An 18,511-nucleotide genomic window follows, 5' to 3' on the forward strand; every position below is an offset into this window, starting at 1 on the left:
AGAATTATGAATATTTATTCGAAAGTGTAGCTGCCGTTTGTCTTTGTGAAGAACTTCTTCTCTGTGACGATGGCGTCGATTTTGTCGTGCGGCGTGACGTCGAACGACGGGTTCCAGACGTCGATTCCAACGGGGGCCATACTGATCTTTTGCATCTGGACGCCGTTGTTGCCGTGGACGAACGCCCCGTCCGGGCCCACCACGCCGCCCATGATCTGCGTGAGCTCTTTCTTTGGCCGCTGTTCGATCACGATCTCGTCGCCTGTGGATCGGGTGAAGTCGATCGTCGTGGTTGGGGCCGCGCCGATAAATTTGATCGACGGATACAGCGACGCAATCAGCGACAGCTGGAACGTGCCGATCTTGTTGGCCAGGTCGCCGTTCTTGACGATGCGGTCTGCTCCCACGATGATGAACTTGATTGGTGCCGCGCTTGGCAACGACCGGTTGGCCTTGTTTTTGGCCAGAGAGTCCACCAAAAACGACACCATGTTGTCTGTGATGAGACTGAATGGGATCTTCTCGTACTGCAGCTCGTACGCCGTCAGCCGCGAGCCCTGGTTGTACGGCCGTGTCTCGCACGCGTACACATGGGCCATCTTCGTGGCCCTGTGCTGGGCCTCCTGGTGCAACGCTCTGATGATCCCCAGGGCTGTTCCGTAGCCAGACGTGGCCAGCGACCCGGTGTTGCAGATGGTCATCACGGAAAACTCGCCCGTGAAGCCTTCCTTCTCCAGCTCCGAGTAGATATACTCGACTCCGTTGGCTCCTATGGCATGGTTCGACTTCAGGTCGTCCTTGTACAATTTGACGGCGAACTGGAGCAGATCCGTGTACAGCGACGTTGTTGACGTGCTGGCGTCGATGATCTGTCGCATCTCGTTGCACCCGTTCAGCAGGTTCACGGCTGTTGGTCTGGACTGGATCAGGACGCTGATTCTGTCGAGCAGCCGGCTCTTGAACCGGGCCAAGTCGGCCACGTCGTAACCGAACCGCGTCTCGTTCTCGTTCAAAACCCGGTTCAGCTCCACAACTACCGAAAAACACCCCACCAACATGATCGCTGGTGCTCCTCTCGTGTACATGCCCTTGATGGCAGTGTAGCCGGAAAACAGGTCGATTCCCTCCACCGGCGCAATGGCATCCACCGCCAGGTACTGCGTCTCGTACGGAACCAGCAGCTGGTTCAATATGCGCAGCGTTGCGCGCTTCTCGTCAAACTTGATGGCCTCCAGTGACATGTGCTCAAGCCATAATTTTTCCGCACTAAATAATTTGGACCCGGGTCGTGCGCGGCCCGCGCCAGTCCAAGAAGTTCCCACGATATTTTGATCGGTTCCTCCAGTTTAGTTTTGTCGGGCTGTTGATGCACTGACCACCGTTCGAGGCTTGCAATTGGCACCGTTGCATTTTCCAGTCGCTAAGCGGCACACTGAAAGTTCTTGCATCTTGAAAAATCACCCATGGAGTCCAAGTTCCTCATACCAATATACCCCTTAACAGATACCGTTGCAATTCTGTCCCTGTTGACGGTGTTGCCGCACTGTATCAGCGTGGGCATCCTGGCGTTGTACGCGACGCTCAACTCGTCCGGGTTCGTGAGATCGACTCTTTCTCTGGTTTACAAGCACAAACTCGACGGACTCGAGCCAAACCTAAACAAGACAGAGTCTTCTTCCTCTTCCCGAGGGACGTTTGGGTTCGGGTTTCTTGCCCTGGACCTGGTGCTCACATTCTTACTGCTCTTTCTAGCCCCAGGAGCCCTCGACTACATCCATCTGTTGGCCAAGGCGTTCGTGGCCTCCAACCTAGCCTCAACAAGACAGAAATACATCCTCAACGCCATCCTGTCCATGATTGTCATCCTCGCCGTCGAAACTCTCATAGACTTCCTCATCAAGAATTTCTATCTGGTTTACTTCGACGGGTCCGTCGTAACAGACGTGTTTCTCTACTCGGCCTACATTCGATATCCCAAAAAACCTCTCAAACATCTGCTCTACCATCTGTCGCCGTTCAAGACTCGCGCCCGACAAAAGCTCATTTTGAGAGTCGACCACTTCATCGACTTCCTCTACTCGTGTCTGTGCGTCTACACCATCCTGTGCAACGTCAGTCCGTTAATAAGAGTCCTGCTACACCCAAAACAGCCAGACCAGCCGTCTGTGCCCAGCAAATTACCTTCCAAGCCAATCCCACCACCCTCGGCGGCCACTACACATAAATCCTCGGAAACAAAGACCATCAGCGTATCTCCACACATCGCTGGAAGCACCATCCCCGGCTTGTTTCGTCCGTCGTTCATCTCTGCCGAAGAGCCAGCAGGCCAGGAATCCGAGGATTCCACGCCGGCTTCGTTCCCACAGGACCGCCAGATCCTCAACATGAACGACGTCTCCTCGGCCAGTTTGGTTGTGGCCCAAAATTTCGAAAACTACTGCCGTTTGTTCCTGTTCCCGTCCTTCAACTTTAGCACGGCCTCTCAGCCAACGATTTCTGTCGCGACTCCCAATGGCGACATCCCCAAGTCCAAAATCAACCCTTTTGTGGAGCGAAAGATGAAGAACATGACCAGCCGCATCCAGCAGCCGATTTGGTCGTTTGTTTCGGCCGCAAAAACCATGTTTGGCCGTCCAGACCTCTACTCGGGAGAGTACTACCAACACAACGCATTGGTCATGACCAGCAGGTCTCCTGACGGCTGGAAACGCTCGCTGGTGGATACCACGCAGTGCTTCATCTGGTACACTGGCGAAACAGCGGTTGCTTTTGAGCTGCGAAACGTCTACATCGACCAGCTTCTGGTGGTTGTGAACGGCGTGGTTTGGGAACAGTCGGTGCTGATCGGCCTGGAAGAACGTGAACTTGTGATTGTGAGCGGACTGAGTCCCTTGTCGCAATACGATGTCGATTTCATCAACGTTGATAGCAAACAGGAAAGAGAGCTGCTTGCCAATGCTACCGTGAGTACCATACATAAAAACCGCACCTTGACAGAGTCCAAGCATTCCACTCCGCTGGCTACTCTTCAGGAGTCGGTGGTGACCACCCAGGCAGCCATTGAGCAGGAAAAGCTCAAGCTCAAGAAGCTCAAGACGTTCTGGAGAAAACGCTCCTCAGCACTGAAAGCAGAGATCGAGGCACTCAACAGCCGGTCCAACTTTTCAGACGAGATGCGAAACTACAAGAAAGTGGAGTCTTTGCGACAGGCAGTGACCAAAAGCGAGGGCGAGATTAGCTACCTGTCAAAAGAGGCTGAACGACTGTATACTGAGCAATCTGGCGTGGACGAGCAGTATTTGGACGAAAAACGTGCTTTTGACGGCGAGATGCGTTTGATACAGACGTTTGAAACCAATTTCTGGAAGAACCTGGAGAAAGAAAAGGCCAAGATCGAGTCTTTGGAAGCGGAACGGGTTCCTCTGGTTCAAAAGAAAGAAAAGCTACTTGTGAAACGGTCACGGATTGCCAACGACGTAAAGAAACTCGAGCAAGAGATTTCCAGGCTCAAGACCCAGGAGATCCGGTACCGGCAAGAACAGCGGAGCGTGCGGACAGGCCAGCGTGCCGAGAAGCACCGTCTGGTGATGAACGACGTCTACAAGTTCGAGAAGCAGCTGAATGAATAATTATTGTTCTAACTTGTTCCCCACTGTGTGGAACCGGCGATTATAATAGATGAGGCCTCCTGACGAGGCGGCCGACGCGTTGTCGACAATTTCCTTGACGCCACAAGTCCATAGCTCGTGGTTGTATACGCGGAACACTTTATGTTTTTCGCAGATGAGGACTCTTTCTGCGAGCGAGAGAATGGGAATTTTGATCCCGTTTGCGGCAAAATAGCGCCACTCGTCGGGCCGTAGTTCCTCGAACGGCTTGGTGAGGTGTGCTCCCTGGGTTCCTCTGGAGAACGCTCTTGCGAGTCGCACAGAATCCTGGACTGGAGGGAGGATATGCAGGGCCAGAAAGCCGGAATCATGCAAAGTTTGCGACGTCCGCGACGGGACTTGCAGATTGAACTGAACAACCGGTTCAGGGTTGATTGTAAGCGAGCTGACCGAGGAAAGTGTCATTCCGTGCAACTCGGACACCGACGACGATAACGCCGGAGCGGTGAGGATCATGGCTGCTTGTTAGTGCTCACGGGCTTGATGACCTACCTTGCGACCCAAAGGACGCCATCGCCTGTTTGTAGGCCTCCACAGGTGACGCTTTTAGTGAGAAACGTCGAACATGGTTCATTCCTAAGTGGAGAAATAAAATAGTGAAAAATTAAATTATATGCATTGCACCATTTTTTTTTCTTTGTCTTTGTTTATTCCTAATGAAGTTTGAACAAGCTTTGATTTCGCGCCTCGCAAAACACAAACCGCTCGATCGAGTCGGCGCTTCCGTTGCTACGTCGCCCGCGTTCGCATTAGCCGCCAAATGGTCCCACAAGAAGAAAGTTTTCAAGGAAAGAATCGACTCGTACCCACCTCTCTCGTCAAACGTGTTTGCCCAGATCGCGGGATCCGCTAATCGTGCCATCATCCCGTCGCGCCTGGTGGTGCCACGTGATTTCTTCATCAAGATGGTGTGCGCAGAAAACGAATTTGCCGACTCCAAGTTCCAGCAGGTGCTTGTTCCTGACCTCAGACCCGTTGCAAAAACCACAGACCATGTGGTGTATTTGCCAAACGATATCAAATTCTATAGCGATTTCCTGCTCAGCGAGAAAAACAAGGATTTCCAGTTCACCCCGCCATTCATGGTGGCTTTGGAAAAGGGGTTCACCCCCATTGGGTTCCTGGCCCAGAATCTCAAGGTGATTTCTCAAATAACGCTAGAAAAACTTCAATTGCAGCTCGACCAGCTCCCAAAAGACCTCGCAGTGCGCAACAACGCCAGTTTTGTCACTCTGTCGTTCTCACGGGCCCCCGAAATCGTCACCTTCTCGCCGCTCACGTTCCATATCAATATCCCAGATAGCCAGATGGAAAAAGCACTCCAGAAACTCCCAAAAAAAATACCAATAAACCCGCAGACAGTGCCGTTCTTGAAGACACTGTATAAGACACTCATCTACTACGAAAGATCGGATTATCTCTTATCTTAATGCATCATCACTCATTACACAATTTAAATGGAAGACCATAAAGAACAGGAGCGGCCCCGTTCAAGTACGGCAAAACACAAACGTTTCTGCTCTCCGCAATGCTGTGTCCAATGTCTGTGCTTCCGGTTCCCGTGAAGCCCCATTTGTCAAACATCCGCAGAGTGAACTTGTCAATGTCTTTATCTGTCACATCCCATAGATTTGCAACCACCATCGGACAGCCTCCGGTTAGGTAGTTATAAACCGTTCCATACGGCTTGAACACCCCGTTTGTTTTCAGTTTCCCGGAAGAACACCCCAGAAGCAGCGCAGGAGGCAGTCTGTCCATGTTTTTAATCGTCTTCGACCTGATAATCTGTTCTCCCCCGCCGTGCCCCGCATATATATACATTTTGCCTTCAAGTCCGCTCACCAGTTGTTCTTCCGATGGTCGCATGCCAATGACTCCTGTCCATCCGTCGCGATGGGTGAACAATTCTTTGAAGTTTGCCTCGGTTCGTTTCAGGTCTCCGCCAGGATTGATCACATAGTAACCGTTGGAAGCAGAAATTCCGGTCGCAAGCTTGTTTCCTGAGTTTTGGAGCAACTTCTCCAGCATTTCCACAGATGGCATCCGTGAAACAGACCGGCTAGCCAAGAACGGGATCGATTCCCATGGCATCTTGATACATTCCGACGAGACAATCAGGACCAAGTGATCTCTTTGAGCAACAGGCTTCACTTTACGTAACTCGCATTCAATTTCAAACATCAGCACGTCGTGAGAAACATCATCGGATATCTGCAAATGTTGCAACAGATCCTCAATGTCGGTACGTTTAGCGTCTGAGGCCAGGTCCAATTGCAAGAACATGTCTGTTTCAAACTCCGAGAGCTTCAATTCTCTTCCTGTGTGTTTGCCAAGAACGTACTCCAATGATTGTTGGAACTGCTCAACGTCCTGGCTGGCAAACAGCTTATTACCAAACACTCCTTTGAACCCCCCAAACCAGTGGCTGTCGATCTCTTGCAACAGGTTCTTCAATCTGGAATCGAGTCGCTTACGTCTTGACCACCACTCTGCACGGTCGTCTCTGGTCTTGACACGCGAGGTGACCTCCGGCTTGGTGGTTAGATCGCTTTCATGGATGATAGCTTCCAGTTCTTCGATTGCGGACTTGAAGGACGCATAGCGGCCAGATAAATGTCTCTCCAAAGGCAGCTTCAAGAGCTCTGGGCTCTTGTTTGGTGCGTGGCGGGTCAAAACCAAACATCCCGTATAGAGATCGATATCCAAACAGACAGCCAGCCATGAAGACGGCAGTGATAGTGGTAGGTACTGGTGATCAGAAACCAGACACGGTTTGCAACTGCTTGGAACCAGGTTTTTCGTGCTCTCGACAGAACAGCTCAGCTGCTTGTCAAGATCAAAGACTTCATGTCGAACGGTTTCGTAGGCTGCGAGAGATTTGGTTAACATTTGCGAGTCAGCCACCCCGCTCGAAAACAAAACAGAGTAGACACTCCGGACGAGTTCTTCTCTAACGAGTCTTGGTTCTTGATCGCAACTCATACATTCAACCAAACAGGTCTCATAGTTCTTGTTGAGTGGTCCTTTTTGCAGAACAACTACCGAGTCGCCTGAGAAAATGCTCTCGAGTTCGTGATCAATGAGTTCATATATCTTGAGCTTGGTGTCTGTCAGGCGAGACCGTGTGGAGGTTGTCTTTTCCTTTCCTTTAAGCAAATAGCTCATTCTCTGGAACTCGAGTTTTTCCTGGCTTCCCGCCAACGGACGTGCCAGGTGACGATCGAGAACAACTTGCTGGTAAAAGTTACCGCCGTCGTACTCGTCCTGGGCCAACAGTCGGAAAAACGAGTCCACTTTGTCGCGCGCGGAAAAGAGCTCAGGATAGCCTGTCATCTGGCAGTACAGTTCCTTGGCACACAGCTGTTCAAACCCAACCCATAAGCTTTCAAACTGCATCTGTTGATACGCCAGCAAACCCTTGTCCAATAAATTTTTGGCAGCGACGGCGTTGCCCTGAAAGAGCTGGTACTTTGCCAGTTTGAAAAGATAGCCGGTCTTCAACACCATTGACGACTGATGGGTCAGGACTTTCTCCAGTTCCGTTGTATAGTATTCAAAGTCCTTGCAAAGTCCGATCTCGAGCATCATATCTGCGAGCAAACCGTAGGACCGCACAAGCTCGGAAACAAACTGCAGTTTCAGAACCATCTTGTGACACAAGTCGATTTCCATCGAGGTTCCGTCGGTGACTAGGAAGTTCTTCATCACCGACTGTAGCACTCGCACCGACTGTTTGAGGTTGAGCACCGCCTCGATCTTGTTGGATTGAGAATGGTGCAAAGAGACAACAACCGAGACGTTGGCAGCAAGCATGAGCAGTTTGCTCACGTTGAGCTTGGACGCTTGTTTGCCAACCTGAAGCCGGCTGTCTTTGAAATACTCCAGCAGACGCGTGCATTCCTGCTGGCTTCGATGGTCCTTCATGGTGGCATAGCATTGTGCTCTCAGTGTCGTCAGCTGAACGACAGACATGATTTCGTCAGGCTGTGTTTTTGGAAGACCATCCAAAGCCTCTTGAGGAAGACCCAGTGCCAGGTTCAGCGACGCAAGCTCCAGCCGCACCTCTGCCTCGAGTTCGCCGAATTGACACGTTTGAAGCGATAGGTCCAGAACGTAGCTGGCGTAGTCCATGAGCCCGGAAAACTGGAGCACTCTGGACACCATCAGCAGAACTTCAAACTCGTACTTGGAAATCTTTGGTCTTTCCACTTTGGCCCAAGATAACACTGCCGCAAGCGATTTCATCAGGAAACTCTCTTCCATCTGCGTGCAGCATTGCAACAGGTATATGTGAGCCACAATGATGTCGTGATACTCGCTCATGACCGAGTTGGACTCGAATCGCAAGGCCTGGATGGACTTGAGCGCCAAACCAAACTCAATGATGAACGAGATCGAAGATAAAAAGTACAGGAACAAACCGTTGTCTTGCAACTCGTTCTTGGTTTCCACGATGAATTTCGATATCTGGTCTCTTTTCGAAGGCTTGACGGATGTGAGCAGCTTAATCAGTTCGATCGCGCAAAAAGCTTTGGTTTTATCTTGGACACCAAAGTATTTGATCGAAAACTGACAGTCCAGCCGGGATATCATCTTGACAATGAGCTTGAACATGACTCCAAACGTATCAGCTATCTTCTGCTGGTACTCGTTCACATCGACGGCACCATAAAGCTGTTCAAACGACTGGAAAGCTTGCAGAATGAACTCGAAGGATCGTTCATGGTTCTTGCTTTCGATTAGCATGTTGACCATGCGCTCGCATTTGATTTTCAGCTGGTCAAATTGGTCGCTGCTTTCTTCGGCAACCGAGTCCTCAATATCGAGAGCTTTCTTCCAGCAGACAACTGAAGAGTCGACATCTTTGGTCAACAGCTTTCCTCCAAAGTGGAACAACAAGTTTGAGAAGTTGCGCAGACGTTTTGGCTGGCATTGGTTCTTCAAGCTATCAGCCATAGTGTTTAACGCTTGGTATCCAAAACTGAACTGCTTGATAGGATCCATGTCTTTGATTTTGATAGTGACCATGTCGAAGAAGTTGAGACAGGGATACGTTTTCTTGCAGAATTGCAGAATGTCCAGCACCACAGACTGGTCAGCAGGCGATTCCAGGTCGAGCCGTTTCAGGAGTCGACACGATTCGGCAGCAAACATGGGATCGTTGTTCAATGGCGTGCTGGACAACTTAAGAGCTTTGAGCAAGGCCTCAGGCGTGTTTCCTTCCACGATTTTTGTAGTTGTCAATAAATAGGTAATGTAGTCTTCAAAGTTGGAAACGGGGACAACAGACTTGGGCACGAGACTAGCCCAATCTAGCGTATCAGTCTTTGGCTGCGATTCGCGATACTTTTCAACCAGGAAATTCAACGGCCCAAAGCTCTTTTGGTTCAGCTTCCATCGCACACAAACGTTGTAGAAAGACTGGGCCGTGGCAGCGTAGACGTTTTCGTCTGAAAGCATCTGGTACTCGGCGATGGTGTTTAGCGCAAACTCCAGGTCCAATTGGTCGGTGAACAACAGGGAGTGATATCGGAGCAAGAGAGACCAGATGCCGTGTTCCAGCGTGCAGAGCTCGGACAGAATTGACTGCAGCTTTTTCTTTTGGTGTCTATCAAGACTTGATACGAATTCGAACGGGGTATACTCGATGATAGTTTTGAACGACGGTGATTGTTCCCTATTTTGTATTCGGACCATGAGACTGAGTTCCAAGGCTATCAAGATCAATTCTGCGTTCATAGAAGGAGACAGTGTCTCTGATTTCACACCTTTGAGCATTTCATCAAGATGAACCGAGTCAAGCCCACGTTTTGAGCTGTAAAACTCGGTAAGTTGGCTATATGCCTCAACAACCATCTTGTGGTCCAAGTAGAGCTTGCAGATCTCGATGGTTCGGCGGATATGTAAACACTCGTCCAGACTGGCTATTGTTTGGAGACATAGGGCGATCGTCTTGACGGTGGACTTGTCGAGCCGCACATAGCCGTTCTGACGAGTCTCTGCGATGGTTGTGTTTATGAACGCCAATGCTTTGTTGATGGGATCGCACAAAGAAGGCGGGAGGTTGGGTTCGCGTATTTGTAGGGCGGCCCGCTGTTTTGTGGGGGAGTGGGGCAAGTCTCTGGCCATGAGATTAGACGCCAGATATGCCGAAAGGACCTCGCCGAGATCTTCCGGACCGGACGACATGGAATGGTCTAACGAGATGGCAGCAATGGGAAAAACGGTCCCTATTTATGTTTATGGGAATAATTTTTGAGCTTTGATTTAATGTAAATACACAGCCACACCTGTACTTTTATTCTGAAAAAAAACCGAGTGTGTGGCGCAGCACATCCAATGCTGGCTGATTAGTGTTCACCTGGAACAGGGTATTGGGACACAAAGTCGACGACCTCGGTACCCAACTTCTTGACTGCCTCGGACTCGCTGGCCAGACGCTTGAAGTCGGCAAGCTTCTCCTTTGGAGTGGCTCCGGACTCCTGGGCTTTGAGATCAATGGCAATCTTGATGGCTTGGTCAATGTAGTCTGCAACCTTGGCGAACTCTGGCTTGAGGAAACCTCTGGTAGTCATGGCAGGAGTACCGATTCTCAATCCAGATGGGAACAAAGCAGAAACGTCACCCGGAACGGTGTTCTTGTTGGCAGCGATGTTGGCTCTCTCCAAAACAGCCTCAACTCTGGCACCGTCGATGCCCTTGGAACGCAGGTCAATGAGGATCAAGTGGGTGTCGGTTCCGCCAGAAACAAGGTCGAGTCCCTTCTGCTTGAGCGAGTCAGCAAAAGAGGCTGCATTGGATACCACATCAGACTGGTATTGCTTGTATTCTGGGGTGGTTGCCTGTTTAAGAGCAACAGAGAGAGCAGAGATGGTGTGGTTGTGAGGACCACCTTGGTGGGCAGGGAACACAGAGAAGTTGATCTTCTTCTCCAACTCGTATGGGATCTCCTTACCCTTCTTGGTGACCTTTCTGATACCCTTTCTGAAGAAGATCATGGCACCTCTTGGGCCTCTAAGAGACTTGTGGGTGGTGGTGGTGACAATGTCCGAATATGGGAATGGAGAGTCGGTGACACCAGCAGCAACCAGCCCGGAGATGTGGGCCATATCAGACATCAAGTAGGCTCCGACCTTGTCGGCGATCTGCTTCATTCTGGCGTAATCCACGGTTCTGGCGTAGGCAGAGGCACCAGCCACAATGACCTTTGGTCTGAACAGCACGGCGGTCTTTTCCAGAGTGTCGTAGTCGATCAAACCGGTCTTCTCGTCCAGTCTATATGGCATGGTCTGGAAGTACTTGGAGATGTACGAAATCTTGGTGGTTGGGGTTTGGTAACCGTGAGACAAATGGCCTCCATGAGGCAAGTCCAGACCCATCAGTCTGTCACCAACCTCCAGGATGGCGGAGTAGGTGTAAAGGTTGGCTGGGGCACCAGACAAAGGCTGGACGTTGACTCCCCATTGGGCAGGGTCCAAACCAAACGCCTTGAGCGCTCTTTGTTGACACAAGCTCTCGGCCATGTCGATGAACTGGTTACCACCGTAGTATCTCTCGCCTGGGTATCCCTCAGAGTACTTGTTTTGCATCTCCGAGCCGAGGATGTCCATAACGGCGCGGGAGGTGAAGTTCTCGGAAGGAATCAAGGTGATCGAGTTCTTTTGTCTACTTTTTTCCTGTTGCAGAATGTCGAACATCTCCTTGTCCACCTCCTCGAGGTTGTTGGAGATGAGGTTCTTTGCCTCGGAGGACAGAGCGTAGTACTGCAATGTTAGCGCATGGTGATTAAGTGGTACTTACCCGCACCTGGGAGCAGACGCGTGGAAATTGTCTGAGCTGTCTCAACATGTGAAATAAATTAATTTAAATGATTCATAAATCGAAGTCAATTTTTTTTTGATGGGCAGGGAGACGTTGTCGGGCTGTGCAAGGGCTAGAAAAATGTCCTTGACTGATAAAAAAAGACCAACTGATGAGACAACACGAGAGCAGCGCGCGAAAGAGCGGGATGGAGGTGATTGTGCGACGGCAGAACGATCGTGTGAGCCGGCTGTTTCGGCCGATGGAGCACCCGGATCACACGAAACAGGATGTGGCTGCGCAGCTGCGCACACAGCGACGCGAGCAGTGCGCGAGTTCGCGACGAGGACCCATGGCAGACTTTGTGTTGAAACAAGAGGAGCGGCGTGCGATGCGGCTGTTGGAGCGACAGGCGCAGCAGGCCGAGCGGCTGGCGATGAACGATCTCGACCGGTTTCTGGAGCAGCACGAGTCGGAGCGAGACTACGACGCGGACGAGGAGGAGAACACGCAGGAGGACCGGCCGGACGGGCTGGCGCGCACTGTTTCTGCGGAGCGAGCGCTTGAGTACGAATTGGAGCAAATGCTTGCGCTGGAGCAGGCCGAGCTGGAGGAACTGACACGAACGCTAAACTTGCGCGATGACGACGACACGACACAGAACCACGCAGCAGCACAGTAACGGTGTTTGCGACACGAGCCATATGCAGTGATCCAAGCCGGCTGGAACGGACATATCACGCTAAAATAAGAATTTCAGGGCCCATCTGCCCCAACTGCTAATCATGTACCAAAATCTCGTAATTTAATTATTTATTCAACATGTCGGACTGGGACGATGATATGTACGACGACGAGGAAGAAGAGCTCTCGTTCGAGGAAGACGCTAACGAGAGCGTCGAGGAGACCAATACGGACGTGGAAAGCCGCTATTTTTGGGGCAAGGAGCTTCGTCAGGACGAGAAACTGAAGGAGGCTCTGGAGGTGTTCGAGGACAATATCCGCCAGAACGATAGCAACGAGTACACTTTCAAATCGATCAAGCAGGCAATCAAGGTGAGCATTGAGATGGGCGATTTCTCCAAGATTTCCGGGTACATTGATCTGTTTCTCCAGCAATTGCCCCAGGTGGGAACATCGTACGCGGAGTCGTCGTTTTCCAAGATGTTGCACCGGCTCGACCGCCAGAACTTGGGATTCGACCCAAAGTTCCAGGAGCAGATCTACAACAAGTTTTCAGAGTATTTGGGGACCCGAAACTCGGGCAATGAACGACTGGTAATTCGAGTCGATCTGGGCAGAGCTGGACTCTTGTTGAACGAGAAAAAATACACTGAGGCACGCGAGATACTACAAAAACTCGAGAAGGTTGTTCTGGGCTCGTCGGAGTCGGTTCGCAGTGCTTTTTTGCTGGATATCCTCGCGTCTGAGATGATCATCGCCAAGGAGTTTGTGGAAACGCCCGAGCTGCGCAGACTCACCAAGCTGGCCGACGACTCCGGGTCCGGGATCCCGCAGTCCAAGATTGTGGGTACTATCAAGGAATGCTGCGGTCTTGTGGCGATGGCCGACCAGGAGTTCCAAACTGCCAACCTGTGTTTCCAGGAGAGTTTCCGTGCGTTCAACGACTGCGGAGACGATCGCCGCGTGGACGTGCTGATGAAGTACATTGTGAGCAACCTGCTCAGCGAGAGCGAGATCGACCCGTTCCAGTCGAGCGATTTCCAAGGGTTCGACGATAGACCAGAGGTGGTTAAGCTTATGGAGATGTACAGATACGTTCAGGAAACAGATATCAGCAAGTACAACTGGTTGATCAAGAAGGACGAGACGCTCAAGGATCTGAAGGAGTTCAGCGTGTTGGCGCCATTTTTCCCGTATGTGACACAGCTGTTGCAGGAACGGTTTGTGTTGCAGTACTTGCAATTGTTTAAAAGAGTCAGTTTTAAAAAGCTTCAGGATAAACTTGAAGTTGGCCCAGACGACGTCGAGATGTTGCTTCTTAGACTGTACAGCGAGGGCCGCATCACTGACTTCAAGCTGGACATGGTGGACAAGACCGTGGAGCGCATAGACGGCCAGATCTTGGACCCTGGTCTAACGTCCGAGGACGTGCTGGAGCGGCTCCAGTTGTACCAGAAGGACAAGCTGAGCATCCCAATGGACGATTTTGGCGTAGACTCGCAGGAACGACTACAGGAGATTCTGTCTCTGCGGTTCCAGGCCGAGGCTGCTCCAAGCTCGCCGTCGTTACGGCCAGAGATGAACGCAACAACTATGATTTCCAAAGAGGTTCTGGAGCCGCTGATTCCGATCCGCAAGTCGTACGAGTCGTGCGACGAGTTGTTGAAGGAGCTGGACGATTATCTGAAGTACATGCGGTCTACGCTGCCGTCGAAAGCGGTCTCGAAGCTGTCGCTACTTGAACGGGTCACTGTGGACAACCAGAACCAGGAAGCGGAGGAGATCAAGCAGCTGGACGTGGCTAGCAGTCGGGATCACGACCATCTGATCCCAGAGGTGCTCCAGTTCACCATGATGGATACGCTGGACAACAACGATCACAAGGAGTCCGGAGAAACGCCGACAGAGCAGGAACTGGCGGCGGCGCGCGTGGCGAGCGTGCGTGCGCTGGTGTCGGAGATTGCCAACTATTATGAGAACGTGAACAGGAACTTCACGGGCGGCGTTTCGGTGGACTGCAGTTTGGTGGCAGACGGAGAGTGACGAACACGGCTGTGCTACAAATTTTCAAGGAGAGGAAAAAAAATTAGGAAAAAATCAGTCTCATACTTCTATAGGAATGGTGCCAAAGAAGCAGACGAAGACCGCCAAGCGGCGGAGCGGGCAGAACCAGAAGCGTGAGCTGGAGCCGGAGGTGAGACAGGACGGGCTTGCGCGCAACATGCTGGCGTCACAGCCAAACCTGACGCCAAAGAGCGATAAGAGAAAGGTGAAGAAAGGCCAGCTTAAGAAGGAGCTGCGGGTGGCCAAGCTTTACGGAAAGAAGAAAGAGAAGGTCTATGACGAAAAGGATCTGGACCTTCCTGTTTTGAACAAGGCGATCCAGCCGGGAGTGCTGAAGAAGCGCGGGAAGAAGGGCAAGAAGTTTGTTGCTGACGACGATTCGATCACGATGAACCGGTTAATTCGCCAGATCAACGACGAGAGAGACCTGGAGAACGAGTCGAAGCTGGAGAAGGCCAGAAGACTCGAGGAGATCAGAGATCTGAGACGCCAGGAGATGGAAAGAAAGGAGCATGAGAAACAGTCCAAGCTGGACAACAAGAAGGAGGAGATCAAGCTCAAGGCGTCGAGTGCGCGGTCGATCAGACGCAAGAACTCGAAGCTGGTCAAGAAGGAGGTCTTGAAGACGGACAAGAAGAAGTCGGTTTCCTTTGCATGATGTACACTAATAGATTTTCGCCTATATCGAGCGCGTGCTAGCTGGCTATGAGATAGTTGCCGTTGAGCAGGAGGCCGTGGAGGTTTGTAGCGCATGTGCGAGCGTCGGTTTGGTGGCTGAACACGAGTCTTGCTGATCTGTGCGGTCCGAGCACGACAGAGTTCACCACGCCAAACGACTCGGCCAGCCGCCGCAGCTGGTCCTGTGTTGTCTCGTTAGCCACGTTTTCTTCCCGTTAGTACCACCATTAAATTGACTTACCAAGAACCACCGTAGACATGGCAACTTTTTTTTTTACCCTACCGTCTAAAGCAGCACATACGTAGACAAAAATACTTAGTAACAAGAGGTGATGAATAGAGTGTTGTTATTTGGGCTTTTAGGAGTCGTTAACGCTTTTGAAAACACAGCTCCCCTTGTTGTGTCGTCGTTGGACTTCAAGACGCTGTTTTCTCCATTCGAGTATCTTGTTTCGTCTGAGAAACTTGCGGATGTTACACAGCTGACCGAGCACCTTTGTGTCAACAAGCCGGACGAGACGGTGTTGTATGTGCAGGTGAACGGGCTCAGTTCTGGCGACTTGAAGCGCAGCGTGGGGTCTGGCCTGGGCGAGGCCGTTTCTGTTGCGCCACACGTGGTGTACCAATCGATCAAGGACGTTTCACTTGCCATTTCGCCCCAATGCTCTACATACAAGGTGGACTCGCTCAACAACGACTGGGTGGACCAGCTCAGTCGTCCCGGCGTGGTCCAGATGGCCATTGACGCCGAGGACCTGAAATCCGTGGAGGAAACGGCTGCTGTTCTGGGTGTTTCCAACGTCATAATACAAGGAGTGCCTGCGTTCGAGAGTGCAGACTCGCTCGTCAAGAGCGCCAAGAACTACGTCAAGAAACTCACACATACAAAGCGCGACCAGATCGTCGACGAGGAGGACTACGAGTCGCTGCAAGAGCAGCTGGACCAGGCGTTCGAGGAGATCAACGAGATGATCCAGGACGAAACCGCCACCATCTTAGAGGAGGCCGCAGAACAGGCCAGCCAGGGCTCCTCGTATAGCACAAGCACACCGTTCGTGGCGCCAGACGGATCGCTGTTCGAGAAGTACAGCTTCTTCAGCCCGGGTCTTGTCATGAGCACGATTGTGTCGCTGTTCTTGTTCTTTGTGCTGTCGACGTCGCTCAAGTGGCTCAATTCGTTGCAGGTCAGCTACAACGCGTTCGACAAGCCCGTCAACTTTGGCAAAAAAGTGCAATAGGTCTATTCAGTACACATACGGGATGATTTTGTAAGGAACAAGCTTCTCGTACTGCTCCCAGTACTTGCCGTACTTGGTACGGCACTTGTGTTCGTCTCGCTGTTGTCTGTGCAACAGCAGAACCGCGAAGTAGATCACGTAGAAGTACGTCAACGGCGTGCCAAATGCTGTTGGAAGACACCAGCTCAATGCGATGAGGATGTCGCCCAGGTAGTTGATGTGCTGCGACAGCCCCCACCAGCCCTCGGCCAGCAGCTTCGTACCACGGTCTGTTTGGATGCTCTTCATGTTTGGAAGCAGACCTTGTCTGAACATGCTTTTTTGGTGGTTTGAGGAGTGGAAAATGTAGTAGCCAGCGGCCATCAGCAGCACGATCCCTGCGGCCGCGTAGGGGCTCAATTGCACTGGCTTGATCGACAGGTATCTTGCCTGCAGACAGTAGGTGAAGGGCACCCACGACAGGTCGCCGAATGCCAGCATAAACCCGAACCCGTCTGTGGTGATGTCCATCATGGAAATTACACCTTCCTCGTTGAGCACGCCGTCAAAGATGTAGAACGTCTGCAATGCCACGACAATCAGCAGCGCGTTGCACACAGAGCCCATTTCCAGGTACTGTTTCTGTACGCAGGAGAGGTCGATCAGCAGCCACAGCAGCATTCCTGGTCTGAGCTCGCAAAAGAGCTTGATGTCCCAAGAACCAATTCTAGGGTTCAGCTCGCGGCCGATGAACCAGTCGAACAGCGGGTTCTTCGAGTTGCCACCCTCGGCAAGAATGCGCTCGTACGAGCCGGCGCCGTTCGGTCTTCTGAGGGGCAGGAACGAGCAGATGTAGACGAATGTGCTCACAAGCAGCGAGAACTGCCACGACACAAGGAACAACGCGAGAAAGTTGTCGTACACGAACTGCAGCTCCGGGATGCGGCCACGCGTGTACCAGGCCCTTGCTCCGAGCACAGAACAGAGCAGCAGACTCAATTCCCTGCCATTGATCAGATAGGTCAAATAAGTACCGTCTCTCAGCTGGGTGCCTCTTTTGGAGAACCCGGGCACCACGAGGTCGAGGACGGCGAGTCCAAAGAACCAGACGACGTATGCGAGCCACACCTGCTTGTTGAAGAACGTTTGCCAGGTCAAATTGTTGCGGATCAACATGTGCACTGTTTGGAGCTGGATATCAACACCAGTAACAACGTACGCGTCGTTGCAGCAGAGGTACAGAAACAGCACCACAAGCGGCAACGTGACTGTGAGCACGAGCGCGCCGGGAAACCCAAAGAAGTCCTTCTGGACGGTGACGGGGTTAAGCATTGGCAAAGAAGAAGAGTGCTTGTTTAGACAAGAGAGTTTTTTTTACGAGGGTCGTTTTTTGCTCAGAGTCAGAAATATTTAGTATAATTAATTGTGTTAATTAGTTTTCCGCAATGAGTGTCACTCAGACCGATCTAGACGGGATTTTGCCGCTGATAGCGCGCGGCAAGGTGCGGGACATCTACGAGGTGGACGCCGAGACGTTGCTTTTCGTTGCCACAGACAGAATCTCTGCGTACGACGTGATCATGGAGAACGGGATCGAGGAAAAGGGCAAGATTCTCACGAGGCTGTCTGTTTTCTGGTTTGATCTGCTTTCCGATATCATTCCGAACCATTTGGTGGCCTCAGAGGACAGCGAGATCTTTGCTCGGCTGCCTGCTCGTCTGTCTGAGCCAAAGTACAAGTCCCAGCTGCAGGAGCGGTCGTTGCTGGTGAAGAAGCACAAACTGGTGCCATTGGAGGCGATTGTGCGTGGATACATCACCGGCAGTGCCTGGAAGGAGTACAAGAAGTCGGGCACGGTGCACGGACTCAAGACCAAGGCTGGGCTGCAAGAGAGCGAGGCTTTCGAACAGCCGATCTTCACGCCGTCAACCAAGGCCGACCAGGGCGAGCACGACGAGAACATCTCGCCGGAACAAGCTGCACAGCTTGTTGGCGCGGAACTGTGCGCACAGGTTGCCGACAAGGCCGTCAAGCTGTACTCGAAGGCCCGGGACTATGCTCTTTCGCGGGGCATTGTTCTCGCCGACACCAAGTTCGAGTTTGGCCTAAACGAGAAGAACGAGCTTGTGCTGGTGGATGAGGTGTTGACTCCGGACTCGTCGCGGTTCTGGGACGCCACCAAGTACAAGGTGGGCCAATCGCAGGAGTCTTACGACAAGCAGTTCCTGCGTGACTGGCTAACCGCCAACGGACTCAACGGCAAGGACGGCGTTTCCACCACGCCCGAGATTGCCGCCAAGACCGCAGCCAAGTACAAGGAGGCTTACGAGGCCCTCACCGGCAAACAGTGGCAGTAGATAAAAAAAGAGCCCCCTAATATTTTTTTTTACTTGTTTTCTA

At 51.8% G+C, this 18,511-nt stretch overlaps 18 protein-coding genes across 18 annotated transcripts; 10 read left to right on the forward strand and 8 right to left on the reverse strand.

Moving 5' to 3' along the window:
• Positions 1-14: 14 nt before the first annotated feature.
• On the reverse strand, positions 15-1,241 carry OGAPHI_003110 (uncharacterized protein; the record flags this gene model as incomplete). Its single annotated transcript, XM_046204054.1, has 1 exon — positions 15-1,241. One exon carries the CDS (start codon positions 1,239-1,241, stop codon positions 15-17), a length of 1,227 nt encoding a protein of 408 aa, XP_046062273.1.
• On the forward strand, positions 70-663 carry OGAPHI_003111 (uncharacterized protein; the record flags this gene model as incomplete). Its single annotated transcript, XM_046204055.1, has 1 exon — positions 70-663. One exon carries the CDS (start codon positions 70-72, stop codon positions 661-663), a length of 594 nt encoding a protein of 197 aa, XP_046062274.1.
• A 222-nt stretch (positions 1,242-1,463) lies between the features above and the next one.
• Positions 1,464-3,629, forward strand: OGAPHI_003112 (uncharacterized protein; the record flags this gene model as incomplete). The annotated part of the gene is made up of 1 exon (XM_046204056.1): positions 1,464-3,629. One exon carries the CDS (start codon positions 1,464-1,466, stop codon positions 3,627-3,629), a length of 2,166 nt encoding a protein of 721 aa, XP_046062275.1.
• On the reverse strand, positions 2,178-3,008 carry OGAPHI_003113 (uncharacterized protein; the record flags this gene model as incomplete). Its single annotated transcript, XM_046204057.1, has 1 exon — positions 2,178-3,008. The coding sequence occupies one exon, from the start codon at positions 3,006-3,008 to the stop codon at positions 2,178-2,180; it is 831 nt and encodes a 276-aa protein (XP_046062276.1).
• On the reverse strand, positions 3,630-4,124 carry OGAPHI_003114 (uncharacterized protein; the record flags this gene model as incomplete). The annotated part of the gene is made up of 1 exon (XM_046204058.1): positions 3,630-4,124. One exon carries the CDS (start codon positions 4,122-4,124, stop codon positions 3,630-3,632), a length of 495 nt encoding a protein of 164 aa, XP_046062277.1.
• A 200-nt stretch (positions 4,125-4,324) lies between these two features.
• Positions 4,325-5,098, forward strand: OGAPHI_003115 (uncharacterized protein; the record flags this gene model as incomplete). Its single annotated transcript, XM_046204059.1, has 1 exon — positions 4,325-5,098. One exon carries the CDS (start codon positions 4,325-4,327, stop codon positions 5,096-5,098), a length of 774 nt encoding a protein of 257 aa, XP_046062278.1.
• Positions 5,099-5,105: 7 nt separating this feature from the next.
• On the reverse strand, positions 5,106-9,857 carry OGAPHI_003116 (uncharacterized protein; the record flags this gene model as incomplete). The annotated part of the gene is made up of 1 exon (XM_046204060.1): positions 5,106-9,857. The coding sequence occupies one exon, from the start codon at positions 9,855-9,857 to the stop codon at positions 5,106-5,108; it is 4,752 nt and encodes a 1,583-aa protein (XP_046062279.1).
• OGAPHI_003117 (uncharacterized protein) lies at positions 7,798-8,241 on the forward strand (the record flags this gene model as incomplete). Its single annotated transcript, XM_046204061.1, has 2 exons — positions 7,798-7,935; positions 7,999-8,241. The coding sequence occupies 2 exons, from the start codon at positions 7,798-7,800 to the stop codon at positions 8,239-8,241; spliced, it is 381 nt and encodes a 126-aa protein (XP_046062280.1).
• Positions 8,371-8,919, forward strand: OGAPHI_003118 (uncharacterized protein; the record flags this gene model as incomplete). The annotated part of the gene is made up of 1 exon (XM_046204063.1): positions 8,371-8,919. The coding sequence occupies one exon, from the start codon at positions 8,371-8,373 to the stop codon at positions 8,917-8,919; it is 549 nt and encodes a 182-aa protein (XP_046062281.1).
• Positions 9,673-12,150, forward strand: OGAPHI_003119 (uncharacterized protein; the record flags this gene model as incomplete). The annotated part of the gene is made up of 3 exons (XM_046204064.1): positions 9,673-9,731; positions 10,039-11,230; positions 11,758-12,150. 3 exons carry the CDS (start codon positions 9,673-9,675, stop codon positions 12,148-12,150), a joined length of 1,644 nt encoding a protein of 547 aa, XP_046062282.1.
• Positions 10,019-11,516, reverse strand: OGAPHI_003120 (uncharacterized protein; the record flags this gene model as incomplete). Its single annotated transcript, XM_046204065.1, has 2 exons — positions 10,019-11,380; positions 11,469-11,516. The coding sequence occupies 2 exons, from the start codon at positions 11,514-11,516 to the stop codon at positions 10,019-10,021; spliced, it is 1,410 nt and encodes a 469-aa protein (XP_046062283.1).
• Positions 12,151-12,290: 140 nt separating the features above from the next.
• On the forward strand, positions 12,291-14,195 carry OGAPHI_003121 (uncharacterized protein; the record flags this gene model as incomplete). The annotated part of the gene is made up of 1 exon (XM_046204066.1): positions 12,291-14,195. The coding sequence occupies one exon, from the start codon at positions 12,291-12,293 to the stop codon at positions 14,193-14,195; it is 1,905 nt and encodes a 634-aa protein (XP_046062284.1).
• Positions 13,424-13,976, reverse strand: OGAPHI_003122 (uncharacterized protein; the record flags this gene model as incomplete). Its single annotated transcript, XM_046204067.1, has 2 exons — positions 13,424-13,823; positions 13,891-13,976. The coding sequence occupies 2 exons, from the start codon at positions 13,974-13,976 to the stop codon at positions 13,424-13,426; spliced, it is 486 nt and encodes a 161-aa protein (XP_046062285.1).
• A 76-nt stretch (positions 14,196-14,271) lies between the features above and the next one.
• OGAPHI_003123 (uncharacterized protein) lies at positions 14,272-14,874 on the forward strand (the record flags this gene model as incomplete). Its single annotated transcript, XM_046204068.1, has 1 exon — positions 14,272-14,874. The coding sequence occupies one exon, from the start codon at positions 14,272-14,274 to the stop codon at positions 14,872-14,874; it is 603 nt and encodes a 200-aa protein (XP_046062286.1).
• A 336-nt stretch (positions 14,875-15,210) lies between these two features.
• OGAPHI_003124 (uncharacterized protein) lies at positions 15,211-15,699 on the reverse strand (the record flags this gene model as incomplete). The annotated part of the gene is made up of 1 exon (XM_046204069.1): positions 15,211-15,699. The coding sequence occupies one exon, from the start codon at positions 15,697-15,699 to the stop codon at positions 15,211-15,213; it is 489 nt and encodes a 162-aa protein (XP_046062287.1).
• OGAPHI_003125 (uncharacterized protein) lies at positions 15,227-17,470 on the forward strand (the record flags this gene model as incomplete). The annotated part of the gene is made up of 2 exons (XM_046204070.1): positions 15,227-15,978; positions 16,489-17,470. 2 exons carry the CDS (start codon positions 15,227-15,229, stop codon positions 17,468-17,470), a joined length of 1,734 nt encoding a protein of 577 aa, XP_046062288.1.
• OGAPHI_003126 (uncharacterized protein) lies at positions 15,811-17,902 on the reverse strand (the record flags this gene model as incomplete). Its single annotated transcript, XM_046204071.1, has 3 exons — positions 15,811-16,042; positions 16,152-17,379; positions 17,848-17,902. The coding sequence occupies 3 exons, from the start codon at positions 17,900-17,902 to the stop codon at positions 15,811-15,813; spliced, it is 1,515 nt and encodes a 504-aa protein (XP_046062289.1).
• Positions 17,557-18,468, forward strand: OGAPHI_003127 (uncharacterized protein; the record flags this gene model as incomplete). Its single annotated transcript, XM_046204072.1, has 1 exon — positions 17,557-18,468. One exon carries the CDS (start codon positions 17,557-17,559, stop codon positions 18,466-18,468), a length of 912 nt encoding a protein of 303 aa, XP_046062290.1.
• Between the last annotated feature and the right edge of the window lie 43 nt (positions 18,469-18,511).

The sequence above is a fragment of the Ogataea philodendri genome (genome assembly GCF_020536065.1).
Source record: "Ogataea philodendri strain CBS6075 chromosome Unknown scaffold7, whole genome shotgun sequence".
NCBI classification, from domain to species: Eukaryota; Fungi; Ascomycota; class Pichiomycetes; order Pichiales; family Pichiaceae; genus Ogataea; species Ogataea philodendri.